This window comes from Augochlora pura, chromosome 3, assembly GCF_028453695.1.
Source record: "Augochlora pura isolate Apur16 chromosome 3, APUR_v2.2.1, whole genome shotgun sequence".
In the NCBI taxonomy this organism is placed as follows: domain Eukaryota; kingdom Metazoa; phylum Arthropoda; class Insecta; order Hymenoptera; family Halictidae; genus Augochlora; species Augochlora pura.
In genome coordinates, this window is record NC_135774.1 from 15362822 (window position 1) to 15382018 (window position 19197).

The 19197-nt window shown below is 48.7% G+C and overlaps 2 protein-coding genes across 2 annotated transcripts in view; one reads left to right on the top strand and one right to left on the bottom strand.

Annotated features, from left to right (window-relative positions):
* Positions 1-18755, bottom strand: part of LOC144467585 (uncharacterized) — a 79720-nt gene extending 60965 nt beyond the window's left edge. The window contains exons 1-3 of the mRNA XM_078176450.1: positions 18512-18755; positions 10037-10136; positions 7125-7287 (exon numbers count right to left, since the gene is read on the bottom strand). Coding sequence (XP_078032576.1) covers positions 7125-7287; positions 10037-10136; positions 18512-18755 — 507 coding nt within the window. The remainder of the gene's footprint in view (positions 1-7124; positions 7288-10036; positions 10137-18511) is intronic.
* On the top strand, positions 10557-14798 carry LOC144467546 (uncharacterized). The gene is made up of 3 exons (XM_078176401.1): positions 10557-10928; positions 14052-14402; positions 14589-14798. The coding sequence occupies exons 1-3, from the start codon at positions 10557-10559 to the stop codon at positions 14796-14798; spliced, it is 933 nt and encodes a 310-aa protein (XP_078032527.1).
* Positions 18756-19197: the final 442 nt, after the last annotated feature.

Below are 19197 nucleotides of genomic sequence, written 5' to 3' on the forward strand. Positions count from 1 at the left end.
AGGCCGCAACGACCGCTCTCTCCCTCCCTCTCTCTCGCTCTCTCTCTCTCTCTCTCTCTCTCTCTCTCTCTCTCTCGCTCGCTCTCTCTTTCTCTCGGTATTTTCAGACCGACTTGAACGTTCCCGCGCGACCTGCGCCCCGCTCGATGCACAAATCGGGAACGGTTGCGCCGTGTCACCGAACGGTCGATAGCATTAATAGATCGCCTACCTGACCCCAACAACGGAGATATACATTATGGAAAAAAGCGGCGCTCCGGATTTCTTATTCCGAGGAGGACCGCCGCGCGATGGTCGGATCCGCTCTCGCGACAGCTTGTTTTTTAAAGGGGAACGAAGACCGATAGGCGGGAGGGGGTTTTACTTTTATTTACGACCGGGTCAGGGGTTCGACGTGGGGTAACAAACCCGGTCGTTTCGGAGCGAACGAACGCTTCGACTCGTTTTTAGTAGAACGAAAGAATAACACAATTTTCGATACAAAAGTACCCGGCATGAGAGGATTATAAATGTAAAAAGGAAATAGAACGAAAGAATAATAAATTTATTTATTCCAACGTGAACGGAATAAAAGAATAAAAGAATGGTGACTCTGAGGCACCACTATAATTATTCTAATACGTTCTGAAATAGTTTTTATAACATTTGGATTTAGAAGATTGTTGAGCAGCGAAACTGTTGCTGCGAGTTGCAGTAAACAATTTCGTCCGCATGAAAGTGCACTATATTGTATAGAATAAAGATTCTACGAGTCTGGAAAATGATTTATTACAGATAAAACGGCTTCGAGTGCAAAGGGTTAGATTTCCTTCCTCGACACCAGACAAAATAAAGTAATATAAAAGTTATTCAATAATCATGGTTATTACCATTCATTAATCATTACCGCTTATTCATCCTAATGGTTAATTATGATTTCACGAAGTTCGTGATCATTTTAATCCACAATCGGATCACTTTACGGGGGAACCACCGGTTTCCCTTGCGTTCGAAACGAAATCGATGGCCCTTTGGCCGGATCGAACGAAACGAGACGGGTCAAAGGGAAACAAGCGTGTTATCCACGAGGAGGCAGAGATCGCGGCAGGTAAGTTCAAAGACCGATTGAAGAACAGCGGAAGCACCGCCGCTGTCTCCTGTTCGCGATTTTATCCGGCATCGCGGCGCGCAATCATCCCGTCCGCGTTTCCAGAGTTTGCCAGAGAGAGAGAGTAGCGGTAACGAGCGCTAAACGTCATTCACGTTGGCGTGCTCCCCCAACGCGCTGCGTTTTTGCCGACCCCTTTGACGACGATCAAAGTACCCCCGCCAAATAGAAATTCCCCGTGCTCGCTCTCTTCCTCTCTTCATGCGTTTTTTTCTCTCGATCGAGATTTCATTTATCAAGCCGCGAGTATCGCTCCGCGCGGTGGAACGCGACGCCGAGTAAGTTTCGAGTCGCGAGCGTTTAACCCGTTAACCGGCTAATTTACCGATCGCGGTGCCGAACGCGGCCAGAAAATTAAAGGTGAATAAATAACGATCGGGAAACGGTTGTTGCAGCTTGGCGCCGGCCCCGCGTCCATTATGCATACGCGAAGAGAGCCGGTGCATCGACTGTTCCCCTGGCGGAGGTCCCCACCGATCGCGATCGGCAATTATGCTAATAGAAACGGAACGGTGCCGCTTCCTTTTTTTTTCTCTCTTTTCGAGCGCGACCACGCGCGCGCGCGCGTTTATGAAACATTTATTCGCGGCGCGAATCGGCTCGCGGACGGATAAGGAAACACCGAGCGAGGATTATGCCGATGGAAGAGAGCGCGGCGGTGATCGGTCTCGTTCTTTTAAAGCGGACGCTGACGGTTTCCCAGGCGGTCACGCACGCACGCCTCGTAATTGGCGGTCCCCTACCCTCTTTTTTTTCTCCCTCCGTTTTCAGGGTAACAAGTTCGTGAAAAAGGCGTAACGGGGCGCAGCGGCGATCGCAATTTTTAACAAACGCGCGGAGGTTTCGCCGGGTTGTTAGGCGGCCGCGATTCAAAAGTCCGAGAGCACTCGCCGTGCCCGACCCGAGGGCGCGCGCTGCCTCGGAAAAAGGCGAAAAAGGGGGATGCGGGCATGAATGTTTAAAATCGCGGAGGTGGGGGGCGGAGGGCGTAGCGAGCATGAAAAGTCATCGTAAAAGGGCGGAACGCGCGGTCGTAAAGTTGAACTCGAGCCGGGTGTTCAGCGACGCGAGGCCCCCGTGCCTGCACAAGTCGCTCGTTTGACCTACATTGTTCGGCTCGAAGTCGATGCAGGAACAGCGGCGCGGGGCGGGCAGCGTCGAGCCGAGCCGCGCGAGACACGCTGGCCTGTACGAAACCGAGCCGGATTCCGCTTCCGATCTCGCGGCCTCTCCTCTCGCTTTCGCGCGGCCGAAATTCGCTTTTGAGATCGACGAGAATCCGCGCGGCGCTCGATACCCGGCGGATGGCGAGGGCGTGATTCGCTGGCCGATCTCGCGACGGGATTCGCAAATTTTGGTCGACGGACGACCGTCGACGACCGTCGTCTTTCCACCGGCATTAGGCGTGTCCATCGATCCCGCGGGACGCGTCGCGGCCGGCTGCGCGGCCGCGCTCCCTAGAAATTCCATTTGCCGTAAGCAAATTTGCGTCCATCGTTGTTTTCAGAATAGAATGGCTTTGCGCTCTTTGTCACAAAGGTCTCTCTGGTTGCACGACCGAGCTGCCCGAGAGAACGGGGACAACGCTCCCATCTGGTGGAACGAGCTACGCCTGAGACACGGCGACCAGCCGGACGAGGAGGCACGGCGTAACCGCTGCACTCTCGGGGGCGCAGTCCTGATTTTTACCCGGCGTCGCGCCGTCTCGGCGCAAAGCTAGCAAATTACGTTAATAAAGCTTTTAGTACGGCGCGCGGAGCTGGCAGAAATATTCGGTTTTATTTCGTCGTCGCTTTTTACTTATTTATCAGACGTCGGAGACACGGCCTCGGCTACTCTGATTACCCAGCTATACCGAGGGACACCGAACACGGCGGATGCAGCTTTCGATCATCGAAAGGGCTGGTTTGAAATAATTCAAAGATTAAATTATTTTAACTAGTCCAGTTTGCTTAGATCTGGTTCCTTTCAGAGGCACTGGAAAATTAATATTAGTGCTGGATTCGATGCATTTGTGAGACAAATGCGGAGGTGCAGCAAACAGTTGGAGGAACGCTTTAATCCCTTGCACTATCGCTCCTTTCGTGCTACGACGATTAGCATTTACTCGTGCTTAATAATTTTCCTAATAGGACCAGACAATTTCTGTTTCCTGAATTGTCTTTATTTCCCTTCGTTTCTATACTTTGATGACTGAAGAATTTATTTTTACTTCGATGTAGAAGGAATTAATAATATTTAGTAGAGCTTGCATAAAATCTTCACCACGAGTCTGACTCGTTATTATAGTGCTAGGGGTTAACAGTAGAATTACAGAGTCTTAAATACTATTGTTGTGTACGGCTTCATGATAATGACAAGATTAGATTCACTTAGACTCCCTATTATTTTCGTTATAGTATAGAAGATTATACATAATATTATTTTAATATAGAAGATTAGGTGTAAGATTATTTTAATATAGAAGATTATGTGTAAGATTATTTTAATATAGAAGATTATGTGTAAGATTATTTTAATATAGAAAATTATGTATAAGATTATTTTAATATAGAAGATTATGTATAAGATCATTTTAATATAGAAGACTATATATAAAAAAAATTACGATAGAAATATTTTTAAAATTTTCAACGAGTGCAAAAGAAAATATTGCTGCATTACATTTAACCTAAAAAGATCAAGAAAGGAAGCATCCTATTTTCCTAGGTATTACGATCGCAGCATTGAATTAATTTTTATCTCTTAACACAGAAATATGTAATCTCGCTTTTTTAAAAAAAAACCCCATAAATACCCGTGAAATCTCGCAAAATGCGTAAACCCTGCAAAACGCTCTCTCTGTAAAAAAAAAGGAGATACACCCTTCCATCCGTACAATTTATTCCCGCCGCTTTCGAACGCTTTTGGCGGGTGCACCCAGTACGAATAAATTAATCGAAATTAAATTCGATTAAATTCACTTGCGTTCGACGATATTAAAAGGTACGGGGGACTCGAGATAACCGTAAACTCCGAGGAACACGTTCCACCAATAACTTCAAAGGGGCGTATTTATGGAGGAGCGATTGTCGGGGCGGAGGGCCGTTTAAAATTTGTTTAAGGCGAATCGGGAAGAGTCGGGGGCGACGGTGGAGAGGGGCGGGGGGGGGGGGGGCGGGGGGAGGGAAGGGTGGCGAGAAGGCAGCAGCAGCAGCGGCGGCAGACAGGGCAGCCTCTCACCCCCCACCCCCTCCCCCATCCCCCATCCCCTCGCGGGATTTACCGAGGCCGGAAAGCAACCCCTTCCCCGTGGGACGAGTGTTTTCTTAGAGATAGGAGGCCGCGAGCTAAATCGAGGATAATTGCGTGGCCGCGGAAAGTTCTGGCATAATCGCGTCGGTTCTCCGCGCACGTTCAACCGGAATAATAAGGACAAACCGGAAGGGATTTCGAGTTAGCTGCGAGAGCAACGGTCGCCCCCCTCTCTCTCTCTCGCTCTCTCTCGCTCTTTCTCTCGTCCCCCTGGCCGGGGCTCTTCGAGCGATCGATGAATAAGCCAGACGAAGAATAAAAACGAATCCGCGTCGGCTGGAAGCCCGGCCCGAAATAAAAGCTAAAAATGTCCCCGGCTGGCCGGCGGCTGATGCCGCATAATGGAAAAACAGTGTAGAGGGTGCATTGTCGCAGCGTGTCGCGTCCATTCGTCGGACAACCGATTCCAGGGGGGTTGTCCATTATCTTTTTCCCCCGGTGTTCCCAGAGAGAGAGCAAGAGAGAGAGAGAGAGCTCGCGCGCCCCCGCGGCTCCTCTTCGTTAGCTTCGCGCGAGCAACTTGCCACTTTCCGCGGCGTCCCCTGCGAAAGTAATTCCCGGCTGCGGGGGGGGCGCGGGGGGGACGCGAGGGTGGAGAGGGGTTGCCGAGGGTTTTGATTCGCGACGAGGATTAAGAACGCGCGAATGCCGGTGCAATCCTCGAGGCAGCGGCGGCGCGGGATTCTGCTAAGCGGGGGAGTAAGCGGATTTCCAGCGGTGCGAAACTTTTTCTTCGCGTCCGCCTCTTTTCAGGTGTCGCAGCGAGAGGACCTTGGGCGATTTAACGGTGCATTTGTCGCAGTCGCCCGGCGGCCAAAAACGAAAGCGAAACAGTGGCTCGTTTCGCCGCCGCCTACGGAGGGGGGGGGGGGGGGGGGGGGGCGGTCGGAGCACGGTGGAACACAGAGGGGCAAAAGGAACGGAGCGGAAGAGAAGCGAAGAGCGCGAAGTCACAGACGCGGCAGGCCGCGAGGGCGCGCGCGCGCGCGCCCGCGACAATTGGGGCGCGAGAATTCCGTTTTCCACGCCTGAAGACGCGCGGCCCGACCGACCGATTTTCGAACGGCCCCCCCGAGCGTAGTTTATTCGCCCGGTTAGAATTAACATTGGCCGCCACCGAATTATCGACGCCGAATCGATTTCCGAACGCGTCAGGGACACGCCTCCCCGAGATATACGTGTTCGCTGACCTAAACCCTGACGGACAGTCCGAAAACGACGCCGGCCTATGAGTACCTGCATGGAACGCCCGTCGGAGGGGGAATAACATTATCGTCGATTTTTATTGCAACTCGAAAGGGTTGTGCTCGATTATTTATACCACTGCTCCTCGACGGATCGATGTCTCTAGATAACGCGAGGAACTTCGAAATATTTATTTAACGTGAATAAAAAATGGTATGAATAAAAAATGGTAGGAATAAAAAATGGTACGAATAAAAAATGGTACGAATAAAATGATCAAGCACGAATTTTCATCGACCATTGTCGTACCATCTGCCTCTGCTTCATATTCCATGTCGCGAATTTGGATTTGTGGCAAGCGAATTTATAAAGAACAATGTTCCAATACACGGTCAGAATTTTTACTTCCACATTCATACGCTGTATCTAGCTTTTATCGCATTATTTCCGCGACCGTTTCGAAGGGATGTCGCAACTGATCGGTGTTTCGCGATAGGTGCTTCTATCTTACCCTGTCCTCTCATCCCTGTCACTCGGAACAATAGAAACGAATGCCCCCTAAAACTTTCATGGAAATCTAGACATTTTAGTGAATCAGAAGCGACGATAAAAGCCCGTTGTTTACGAGCCATTTTTACTTCGCCTCGTTACGTACTATGTCCAGCATTTCCGCCGCGAAATATTCGCCGCAATTTCGTAGCTCGGACCGTTCTCTACCCGCTATCATCGAGTTCTGTTATTAACCCCGGCACTCCGTTCGGCGGACATGTGTCGCTTAATTAATCCTCGCTCGCCACGTCATGGTAATTTCTTCGGTGTCCGTTCTTTTATTGCAGCGAGGCAATATACGGATTCTGACGTGTATGCAATGACATAGAGAAATGTGGAACGGACGAGGGTTGGAAATACCAGATAATTCTGGACGCGGGGTTGAAGATGCCAAATAATTTAGGACGAGGGTCGAAGACATCAGAGAAGCTGGGATAAAGTGTAGAAATAACAGAAAATTTAGGACGAGGGTTGAAGACACCAGAAATTCTAGACAAGGGTTGAAAATACCAGAAAATTTTAAAGCAAGTGTGAAAAATACCAAAAAATTCTAGACAAGGGTTGAAGAAACCAGAAGGCTTAGGACGAAAGTTACAAACAGCAGAAAATTTAGGACGAGGTTTGAAGACACTAAGAAAATTCTAAACGAGGGTTGAAAACAGAAAATTTTAGAACAAGTTTGAAATCACCAGAAAATTCTGGACGAGGGTTGGAAATAAAATTAAAAAATTAGAAAGAGTATCGAAAACCCCCGAAAACTTTGACAAGGGTCAGCAATGGCAGAAAATTCTGACCGACGCCGCAGCAAAAATAGCGGCGTCCCCGGCGCGGCCGGTTAACACGCGTCGCGTTTAATTGCTGCTGAAGCGACACTCGTGACAAGGACAGGTGCTCGAACGTAAGATGGACTGATTAAGGAGCCGATTGCCGATATCGAAACGGTACTCACGTCTTGCGCCGACAGAATCCTCGTCGCTGACTGGATGGTGGTGCTTCCGGATTGCGGCCGATGATGCAAGGATTCGGCGGTATTGTCCCGCGAGCAGACGCTCCTGTACCACGGCAATCCGCTCGAGCTGTCCCGTCTGTTCCGATATTTCCTCCACATGTGCCTGTCGGACAGATGAAAGGGTTACACGGATCGCGGTGTTGCGCTGCAAGACATCAAAAGGTACATCGTGCCGCCGCCGTTTAAAGTACATCGACGCGTCGAGGCTAGACGTTAAAAGGGACGAAAGGAAGTTTCCCCAGCCATATTCGTGTAATCCCTCGTGGGTGTCGGCGGATTGGTACGGTTAAAAATGAATCGGCCCTTAGCGACGCGACGCCCGGCGTGCTCGGCGAATCGGCGACACCGACGCGTTCTAATTAGTAGTAATTCCTCCGCGCGAATTCGTCCGCCGCGCGCCGCCTAAGCCGCGTGCTGCCGGCACGTTCCACCAGCAACGACGCCAATTATTTCGCTGGGAAATCTGGGAAACGTCCCGTTGTAATCCCGACCCCCCTCCTCCACCTCCTCCTCATCCTCATCCTCCTCCGCCCCACCTAGCCCAGCCCTGGCAAATAATTTCGCGTACTTCCGGCAGCGGTTCAACAACTATCGAATAAATTGTTGCCGCGTCTCGCGAACAGCGCCGACGTAATCCCGAACCGGCCGCCGCAATTTCTGCAATAACGTCGGATTAAACGGCGGCCAAGGCTGCCGCGAAAATTTCCGGGGAGCCGCCGGACACTGGGAGCTTTTTATCGCGACGCCGGAATTAACGGCACTTACGCCGGAGTTAATTTCCACGGATCAAGGGATCGGAGCCGCCGCCCCGTCCGCCTGCCGCTTTGTATCGCCGCAGACGAGCGCAGCGATTTTTGCAGCCGGCGCGGCGATTCGTCGGCCAGAGCCTGGCTATTGGTCCGCTGATCGATAAAATGATTCGAATGATAGATGGATTTATGAGGCAAACGTTTCTACGCGCAGCGTGCGTCTCATAAAAATTGAGATAATATTACCAATTCCTTAGCTGATCGATTATTAGTTCATATTGGTTTACGCACGAAGGTATTAGTCTTTGTTAAATACTAATAAATACTGAAGCTATATGAACAATATATTAACACTTTTACCGACCTATAAATCGGCTTTTTATAGCCTAACCAATAATTTGTTATCTATTATTCAAGTAAAAGTGTTAGAATATACTACTGTAGCTCCGATATTATTATACAATTCTTTTTAATATTAGATATCTTTCGCGATGAATAAAATAAGTAAAATAGATGAAATAAATATTGTTTAATGCTAATGTTATAAAAATTGGAAAATATTAGTAGATTTAATTACCCTACAATGGCATAAAAGGTCGAATGACCCGGTCGGTAAAGTGTTAAGACGACACTATAGTTAACAATGTTAAAACATAGAACTGTCAAAGTTTATAAGTTCATATGTAAATTATTCCGTATATTGTGAACGCGATAAAAATCAATTACCACTGAACATTAATCACCTCGCGATTACAATCTACAGAATTGAAATCGATCAGCGAGAGAACCAATAGTACAACTTTCATTTCTATCAAACATAAACTACACTCGTCGCACGTCTCCGTTTCAACCCTTAAAAGGACCGTCGAGCGAGCTACAAAACCCGATCCCGCCGATAATTATTCAATGCTCGTTGCGACGATTCGCGGTTCTGTTTAAGGGTTAATTACGTGAACCGGCATCGAACGAACAGCTGCGAATAAATTATGATCGCCGCGATCGAAAGGTGCAGCGACGCGGGGCTTAGCGGCAAACGGCATCATTGTCGCGAGAGTAGGTTCGACAGTGATCGAGTCGCGCGCCAGGGCCGACTAAGCCTTTAATTGCTTCATTAATCAACGTCCCCGGGCTTTCGCTTTCGCGTCGCTGCACCATGCGTGTCGTCCTGTTTCGCAGTTATAACGCGACTGTCCCCGGGTACCGTTAACTTATTCGCTGACTTAACGGTCTGCCGAAGCTGTTCGCGCGGTTAGGCGAACCGTGGGCCCCTCGGCCTTTTTAGCCGGCGAACGCCGACGAAAATTTCCCGCGGCGACATAAATAATAAATGTCTAATATCGCGGTTTTGTGGCTGGGGAAACGCATCCTCGCGATTCCGCAAGAACCCTTAACCACGCGGGTATATCTGGCAATTATTCAGATCACCGGACTCGCGCTTTGATCTTAATCAATTTTGGTTATGCATCAGGGGATGCAATTTTGAACAACTTCTTTCGCCAAACGCAATTCCTACGGTAGGTATAGTATCGTCGTATTATTATAAATTCTATGCATTCGTGACGACTTCAGACACTATGAAAATCATTTTGTTAGACATTTTTATACTTCGTTGAATTCGATATTATAATAAAGATAGTAAAAAATTAAAGTGAAAGCAATCTCATCACTGTTCTAAAACAATTGAAGATATTACTACCTTCTCTAATCATTTATCCAAATTATTAATTTATCCAAATTATCAATTATTCGAATCCTGTTCCTTCCAATAAACTAGGACAATTTTTATTTCACAAAAAAAATCCGCAATAATATTTAAAAACGTTTCAGAACAACAACAGCGAATTGTCACTGTTATTGAGATATTTAAAGCAGCGACGTCAGTAATTTACAACGAAGTCTACTTCGCGGATCCGAGCGGCGCCCGACACCCGGTAGTTAAGGGTTCGGCACGGCGGCGTCGAAATGATCGCGACGGAGCAGTTCGCCGGCGGAACAGCCGTGGAAGAAGGAATTCGTTAGAGGGAAGCTGTGCAAGCGAGGAAGAAATTTTCGCGGCGCATACGTAGAGGCGAGCCACTCGCAAGGTAACTGTGTTCATCTTACCTGACGCCGAAGGCAATTCCCAGCGCGACGATCAGCGGCAGCAGCGTCGAGATACACGCTAGAAAAACGGTCTGTATATCTGAGAAACCTGCGAGTATACCTGGAAAACGCAAGGGCCGTGTTAGAGCCAAAATAGCCGGAAACATCACACTCTACCATGCAGAAACGCCTTAATCGTGCTCGACTAAATTTATTCGCAAGTTCGTGGAGTCTAGTGTGCGGTCTGAACTGCGGTACGTGTGTCATCGTCGCCGATCGATGACGTCGAGATTGCGATAAACAAACCGTAGACCGTCGATACGCGCCGGAGTCGTCTGAGAAAATTCTTCGCGAAGCCAGCGAAGACAATGACACCCGTGAGAAAGTAGCCTTTCTCAACCCCTTGCCAAGCTGTTTTTCAAGGAGCCATCGATGAGAGCTTCTTCGGCTAACCTAAGACAACGACTATGCCTCGGGGAGAGGGTCCCGAGTCGCTTTCGACAACGATGACGATCTGATCGGCGCTGCGAACGAACGCGAAATGAGCGAGTGTTTCGAGACGAGGGATTCGACCGGCGTAGGGCGATGGATGGATTATCATTACTGGCAGCTAGCGGGGTTGTACAAGAAGTCGACTTGTTTATGGAAGAAGGACGGACGATATTACTTGGACAGCGATCGCAGGTATCGCGCCTATCAGAAGATCCAGGAGGCCATGGGGGTGCCCGGGCTCAGTCTGGTAGGGGTGGTTCTGAAGATCCGCGAGATGCGCCGGATGTACGTTCAGGAGCTGAAGAGGCTGTTAGACAGGGAACTGTGCGGCTGTTGCCACGATCCATCGATCGCCTGGTTTTACGATCTCCATCGATATCTCTACCCCTATTTGGATTACGACGAGGCGGTCGAGCTACACGTTTGTATCGATTTTATTATCGCAAAATTCCCGCCGCGTATATTCGCACGCGTTTTCGAGGGGCGCCCGCCGCGATCACTGTTCCGCGTTGCACGCGCGCCGCTCGCACGGCCACGCTTAATCCGCGTACTCTTCGACACGTTAACCGGCGAGTATCAACTCGAAAAATTTCAACGATACCCAAAAAGTCATTTAATTACTGTAACCGAAACTGGAACGCTGAAATTTTGCCGCGGGATATTATTGGTTTCGCTGCGCCGCGTTTTTAACATTTTTTCGCAACGTTCCCGCTCGTTCGATGCATTTCTGTTTCATGCGCGGATGTAAAGGTTGGGATTTTTTTATTCTTGTCGTTTCACCCTGTCGCGATGCTTTCAGAAATTTGTTTACGCTTTGCTGCGCGGCCACGAAAAAATTGAAACGTCTGGTTTAATTTTTTATATGTACTCTATTAATCCTAGAACAACCCCTTTATATGAATGACATTGTGGGAGTTCGAGTGACTTAAAATAAAATCTTGATGATCAAAATATTAATTATTATTTTTAAAATAGAAAATATGGAGTACGATATGAGGGCAAATTAAACCTGAATGCTTTAATATTTATTTATGCGATCGCGGACTATTTAAAAATGCATGGGGTCGCCGTCGACCCCACAGAGTCGTTCTAGGGTTAATTAGAGCATTTGCGATTTATTAACTAAAATCACGTTCCCTACTTTTTCCAATGGTCTAGTAAATTAAGTTTGTATATTGCCGAGTAGTTTTGTAAAATTTAAACGATCTGGGCATTTGGTTAGGATTTTAGTTACGAGATTCCAAGCGAAGACGGTAATGCACGTGAAAGCGTGAATTTCGATGCTCGTGTACCCGGGGACTTTCACTACGCGCGTACACGTATATTACGATCTTGTATTTCGATACACGTGTACACCAGCGTGCCTCGATACCCGTATAACCGTGTACGAAAGAGTACCCGGATTAAAACACGGATATATTAACTACACGTGTACAACCACCCGCCCGGGCGAAAAGTATAAGTTACCGCGACCTGCGAGGCGCGTTCTCGAAATTAAAAAATTTTCACAGCCGAACGAAATGCTTAACAGGCCGGAGCGGTTCCAAATAAAATGCAAAATTAAGCAGAAAGCATACACGCCGGTGTGCGGTAAAGCGAACGTTCAAACAAAATTCGAGTCGTTTAGCCCGGTTTCAACACGCTCGCGAATGTTATGGCGTTCGTTCTCGGTGTGTTGCGAAATTACACGAACGCTGTAACATCCGAATTTATAAACTGCATTATCAAGCATTTCGTTCCGTATAGCGTTCACGAAATTATTATGCTCTTTTGCTGTAATGGCTAACCGGCTCATTTACCATTTTCATTTTACTTCGTCCTTTCTTTTGTCTTCTCTAAACGCGCGCGCTCGAAATTTCGCTATCACAATCGATTTCAGAGTAAATCACCCGTCTATTTATGCAGCTCGTTAACCCTTTGACTGCGACCTGCTCTCCCGGATAGAACAATTTAGAAAACAAGCCATGACATTTTGTGTCGTTTATGGAAACGATCGTATCGACAACGATCAGTTATTAATAAACTACGGACTTTACGCGTTTATAGAGAAATTACGTTAGCGATACGCGTAACAATGTATATATAATACATCATAAATATCTAAAAATCTCGTTGCACTATTTTTAATCTGTTGAAACTGTCGCAACGAGAATCGTAATTTAATTCTCATTCCGCACGATTATTATAGACGATTTTGATTACGTACAAAGATCCACAATCTAGTCTTTAATGAACTACAGATATAGTAGAATGAAATTTGCATTCAATTTTCTCGAAAACAAAGCCACACCGCAATTTCATTACATGAATAATTTTAGTATTCTTGATTTCCGTCTCATTTCCATAGAATCTACCCGATCCAATTCCAACCCTGAATTACAAAACACCCGCTATATTCGCCGTCCATAGTCGAGTAGTTAACACATTGTTGACCGGCAATTTAACGCTGAATTTATCTCATGTCACCGGCTATTATCTCGTAATTGTAATTTCATAACCGTCTTCCGATAAACTATCACTTTCCGAATCACTACAATTTATTTCGAAATCACTCGGACAATCAGATGACTCTTCTGCATATAATTCATTGAAAAATTCTTGGTTGCCATGGTTACAATTTTTACTAAAATTGTTATAAAAACCTGAACATTTTAAGAATGCAAACACTACTTAACACATTCGCATCGGGCTATTTTTCCTTAAATTTTCATAGAAATCGGGGCATTTTAGCAATGTAAAGATATTTCAACAAATATGCATTAACACGTTCGCAAGGGATCTAACCCCTTGACGTACCATTTTCGTCACAGTCACCGCAATTAGGAATTTTTCAATTGACACAATTTCTTAAAAGGGATGTTTATTCCGTGCCTGTATTTACTCGAATGCTTAAATATTAATAACAAGGGATTAGAATTTTATTCCAATTTTACAGAACAGAATAATATTATTAATAGAATATTTAATTATTCGTTACTAGTAATTTCCATCACGGGTCGGACTCGTCCAAGTACGGCAAGGGGTTAAAACGAGAATTCTCGTATCCCGATTGCGAACGTGTTAACTCGTGACCGGTGAACAATGCGTTAAAGCCGTTAGTGTCGTAGAAAGCTCTCGAGTCGAAGGGTTGCAGAGCGTAGCATCGAAGGTACCGACCGGAGCTCTCACGCTCCCCCTATCCGGAGTTAGCGCAGTTTTCTAATCCGCTCGCGGGGTGGTTTTGGTACACAGATACGTCGGCCCGTAAAGCGTAGTCAGCGACGCGGCAGCAGGCAGGCAGGCAGGACAGGGTAGAATACGTCGGCGTGGGGGCCAGCTTAACGGCAAGCGCCCGCCGAAACGGCGATGTACGAGCGCGTTTGGCTCGGCGCCCCGTGCACGAAAGCGTGCCGCGCGCAAAGCCCCCGCCCGTAAATATTTAAAAATAGATTTCCTATTCCGCGCAATTTCCGCGCTATTATCCGGCGACCTTCGAAAATTTATGGGGCCGCCGTTAAACCGGGATTCCCCCCGCGGTGTCCCCCCCCTCTCTCCCCTCCTGTAGAACGTCGCTGGGCCGGCGAACGCCGCTGATCCGAGGGAAACGGACGACCGGGATCCTGACCGGGATTCGGTGGATCGCTACCACTCCGACTGCCCGGTGAAGAGGCGGGACAGGCTCTGCGACGGACGTTTCCCGGCACCCGGCACCATGCACTCGATCAGCTCCCCGGCGGTCTCGTTGCCGGAGGTCAAGGCCCAGCCGGGTACGTGTCCGCGCCCGTGCGTCGCTGCCAGTACCGAGAGGCGCGCGGCCCGGAGCCGTTCCATCGGCGCGGACGGCTCGAGTTCCTGCTGCGAAAAGTCCTGCCACAGGATCCTGTCCGCCAGCGACGCGTCGACCGGCACCCGACAGGTTGATCGATGCCCGCCACCCGGCCGAATTAACCCTCTCGCGTCCGGATTTAATCCGAAACGGACGCGCGCGCGCGCGCGCGACACGTCCGAAGGGACTGCTCCGCCGAGTGGTCTCCGCGGAACGAAAGGGTTAATTGCGCCGACGTCCCACGGCAGCGTACCGTAGCATCTCGTCGCGCCGCAGGAACGATGCCGCGAGTTCAGGATACGGGGACTGTCCGGGACGAGCAGCAGCTACACCTGCGAGACGGACTCCTCGGACGAGTCGTTCACGACGATCGTCTCCCGGTGTCTCAGTAAGCTGGACACACCGCTCGCCGTGAAAGCGAAGATGGAGATCCTGAGGCTGCTGAAGAGCCTGATGGAGCAGTCGAAGAAGACGGCGAAGTGCTGACGACCGGGGGTCAAGGGGTACGTATATAACGGATGAACGCGAATTATTCAGCGCGCTCTAAAATAACCTGCCCGATCCTCCAGGCCCACGGAATTACCTCCTCGGAAACTGTGCCAGCGCAGGCAGGGACGAAAAAGGGGGTGGCCTGTCACTTTTGTTGTCACTCTACGCCGGCAGCTCTCATAAATGTTGCGGAAAAGCTGCCTGGATGGGGAGGGGAGGGGAGCGAGGGAAGCGACCAGCGCCGACCACCGGGCGTATGAATATCTAACGACGAGGAACGCTTCAATCGGCGCGACGTCGCGCGACGGGGCTGAATCCAGCCGTACATCACGCGACGGCGGTGGCCGCGCGCGGATATCGTATCGATCCGGCTTTGGTAGACCGCAGCGTTGCGATTAGTATTCCGCCGGTGTCGCAGTCAGCCGGCTACGAACAAGGACGAAGACGGGAAGATTTCGCCCGGGCCCCGCAAGACCGGGTGGATGCGAGCCAGCCTGCGAGCCCGATAACGGGTTATCCGCTGATCGAAACCCCATCCGGCAAAAGGCGCACGTCCGAGACGTTATTACCGCGTGACTCTGTGTACGCGCCCGGCCGGAGTCGCGCTAATTCTTCGCGCGGCCGACCGACGAGCCGGCAATTAGCCGATTGCATCGCGCGTACACGAATCGAGCTACCCTTAGCGTGTCTTGTGACGGAAGCGGAACCGGTTATTGTGCGCTGACCAATTGCTCTGACTTTGATTCGAGTTTAAATGAAATTCATTTTTAACGAATAAGGGATATTAACCACTTAGCTGCGTCGATTTAGTTTGAAGATAAATTTTGTCACGCGTTTTATCGATCAGAATAGTTTAATTTTACCGAATAGGTATAATTTTCTCGACAGTTATTCTAGAATTATTCTAAGCTATGCGAAATTTATAAACACGTTTCATGAGCATTTTAACCTGGATCGTAGGAGAAATATTTTTCTTATAAGATAGAAATTATTCCTATTTCCTTGTGACATGTATACTCGTCGTACGCAGCTAACAGGTTAAATCTTTTTATCCTTGTATTTATTTATTCTTTCTTTAATAAGTCTTAGTTAATAAATATAAAATTAATTGTGTCCAAAAAGAAATCAATGTTGCAAAAATTAGTCACCCTACTCGTCGCCCCATTTATGGAATGATACGTAATAAAATATTTTATTAAAAAATTAACAAAATAGATTAATAGCAATAAAAATAATATATAGAATAAAACAGAAAAAGTTCGTGGAAAATAAATCAAAGGAACAGCTCACCCCACAAAACCGGCTCCGCTGTCTTATCTATCTCGCGGAGGAATCGCGGAATTACGGGAAGCGCGTGCTGCGAATAAAAAGCCGCAATTATCAGATTGCAAATTGTAATGTTTTGCGCGAGCAGTATAACGGCGCCTACACCGTCGACCGGATCTCTCGCGAATAAAACAAGAGGGTCGATATAACGCGAGTTTCAAGAAACGCGGATCGTATCCTCGGAAACTGAACACCATAAACAAGCGCCGCGATACTTCGCGAGAAGAAACGAAGTGTACAGTTTTCTCGCGGGCAAGAAACTCGACGAGAGAGAGAGAGAGAGAGAGAGCGAGCTTTTGACCCTTCGAACGCCGGAAGATTCATGGGCACGACCGTCGACGGGTGCGGATATTTTTTTGCGAGCGTGGAACAAGTCGAGAAACGTTGCAGTAATAAATTCGGAGAAACGGGAGGATTAAGCGGCGCCGGGGATGGTTTCGCGCGCGCGTCGCTACCGGGGGGAGGGGGGAAGGGAAGGGAGACGAGGGTAAATCTGGGAAATCCGTAGGTAGCTTGTCGCGACATCGGGAGGAAGGACGAGGGGGTATGAGACGGCCGACGTTTAGACCAATTCCCGAAATCCTCTACCGATGCCCGGACGAAAACGGAGCGAGAGAGAGAGCGAGAGAGAGAGAGAGAGAGAGGGAGGGATAGAGAGGCTAGGAGCGAGGCTCCGGATAGGTTGGGCCGGCCGTAGGCATGTTCCGTGCCACACGGAAAATCGATCGGAGGGGCATAAACGTCACGCTGGAAAAACTGTACGGAGCGAATTGTTTCGCGCGTCGCGCTGCTAACTCGATGGCAGCGCGGTTCGCCGCCGGCGCAAACTGTGAAACTGTTTTTCGGAATCGACGAAACGGCTCGGTGCGTCCAGCGAAAAGCAGCCAGGCTTCGACCCGGCCAGGCGTCAACGCGGCTCAAATGCTATTTTTGCCTGTTCGAATATGTCGACCGAAAATCGGGGCATTCTAGGCGGCTACCAAAACCTACCGAAAGACGACAAAAACCGCTTTCGCTAAGAAACTCAACCCTTTCACTATGTTCCTCGTCCACCGAAGCACTGTCACTGAACGAAAGCTCGCGCCAGAAATGCACAGGGCGTGCGATTTCTGTATACACGTTTTTCTTAGTTTTAAATAACAACTGTGCTGGATCAAACAATCATTGCTCTAATGTAACAAACATATTTATATTTTTAATATGAAAGGACCCACAGAATTATTTTGTATTAAAATTATTTTGCCTACGGATGGTGTACATCATTTGGCTGCCGCATATATGCTTTTCGCTCGGAGCGAAAGGGTTAAGCTTCGTAGCTATTAGACAAGACAAAAATCGAAATTAAATCTCGGGAAACTGTGCAAGTCTATTTTTCCTACTTAGCGAGGCAACCCTTTGAACACCTGGCGCAAGGCGCACGCAACCTGATCCTAGAATCGATTAAAAGCCGGTGGGGGTCTAGCTGAACGGGTTTTTGCTGAGGAATTTAGGGAACGAGCAGCTCGTCGAGACAAGCTGCGCAAAAACTGCAGCTAGATTGAAGAATCCGGCGGAAGATTGAAGAGTCTGCTACTGCTGAGAAATTCAGGCAGCGAATAGCTGCTCTTCGAACGTCCGAGGCGAAGTGCGCGGAAATCGCGACTTGATTGCAGAGTCTGCCGGAGGATGAAAAAGTTTGCTTCCGCTAAGAAATTCAGAGAACGGGCAGAGCTCTACGAATACATAAGAGGGGATGCGTAAAAATCGCAACCGGATCGAAGGACGCGACTGTGGGCGAGAAAGAGGTAGTTCGAGGAGAAACTGTATGAATACCTGAGACAAGATTCGATATTAAAATCGGGGAACGAACGAAGCTCTTATAGAGTAGCTGAGACAAGATGCGCGAAAATCGCGATCAGGGTGGATGTCCGATTTATTGTGTCCGCGGATTAAAAATGTATAGAGGTTAGAAAAGTGCTATGAAAAATGTAATAACCCTCCACGAACATTACATATTAATATGGTAGATATAATTTAAAAAAAGATAAATTTATATATCTATTTTATTATTTGTATAGAATTGAAAATATAGAAAAATAGAATAGAAGATATAAATTTTATGCGCGATACTTTTCTTTTCGTATACGCTTTTAATTCGAGGTGACGGTAATTCGGACAGGCAGTATATCGATCGATGTAGAAATTGCACGATCTATAATAAATTGAGGAGGGCCGCCCTCGCTGGGAAATTCGGCGCAGAGACTAAGGAAATATGTAGCCGGATATTCGAGATGATGGACGAGTGGCGTTTCCATGCGTGCAGGGCTTAATGCAGTCCCATTAGGGGTCCGGGTTTGACCGGGCGCAACACTTGTCAGCCTATCCTACGGCCTCTTATTACTTACTGTGATCGAGCTCGTCGTGTTCCACGAGGTATCCGGTCGTGTTGTAGATGTGATGGTCGGGCTTAGCGGTGCTGGTCACCGCGGCTCCGCCCGTTACTGTCGTGGACGGATTAGTGGGAATTGCTGTGCCAGCGCTGATCGCGGCTGCGACCGCGCTGGACGGCGACGAGGACATCGTTGATACGAGATTCATGGCGGTGCCGGTCGAGTTCTCGACCTTGGTCGCGTTCAGCTCGCTCGTCATCGCCGTCCTAGCTTCGCATATCACCGGAACGAAGATTCGTGGCTCTCCGGCGACCGCAACGCGCCGTTACTGCAATTCCGTGCTGATCCCAGGTGGAGCTAATTCGGGCTCATCGATCCTGGCCGGTTCGCCAGCGTTCGGGACAACTTCCAGATTCGGTTGGCGATTGATCGCGCGGGTGGCACAGGCTTAGACTCGTTCCGCGAGCGATATAACGCCGGCCCGGGACGGGGACAGTCTCGTGCAAGCACCAAGATAGACCGGGAGACGACTCGCTTGGGACAGGGACGCGGGACCGACGCGGAACCCGGGCTGCGCGCTTCGCATGTCTTCGGAGCTGATCCGTGGGCAATTAGCCGGGCCACTCAAGCCGGTGTCCTCGAAGACGGACGCGTAATTGGATCCATCTCCCTATCGGCGAACGAGGCACCCAGCCGACGTC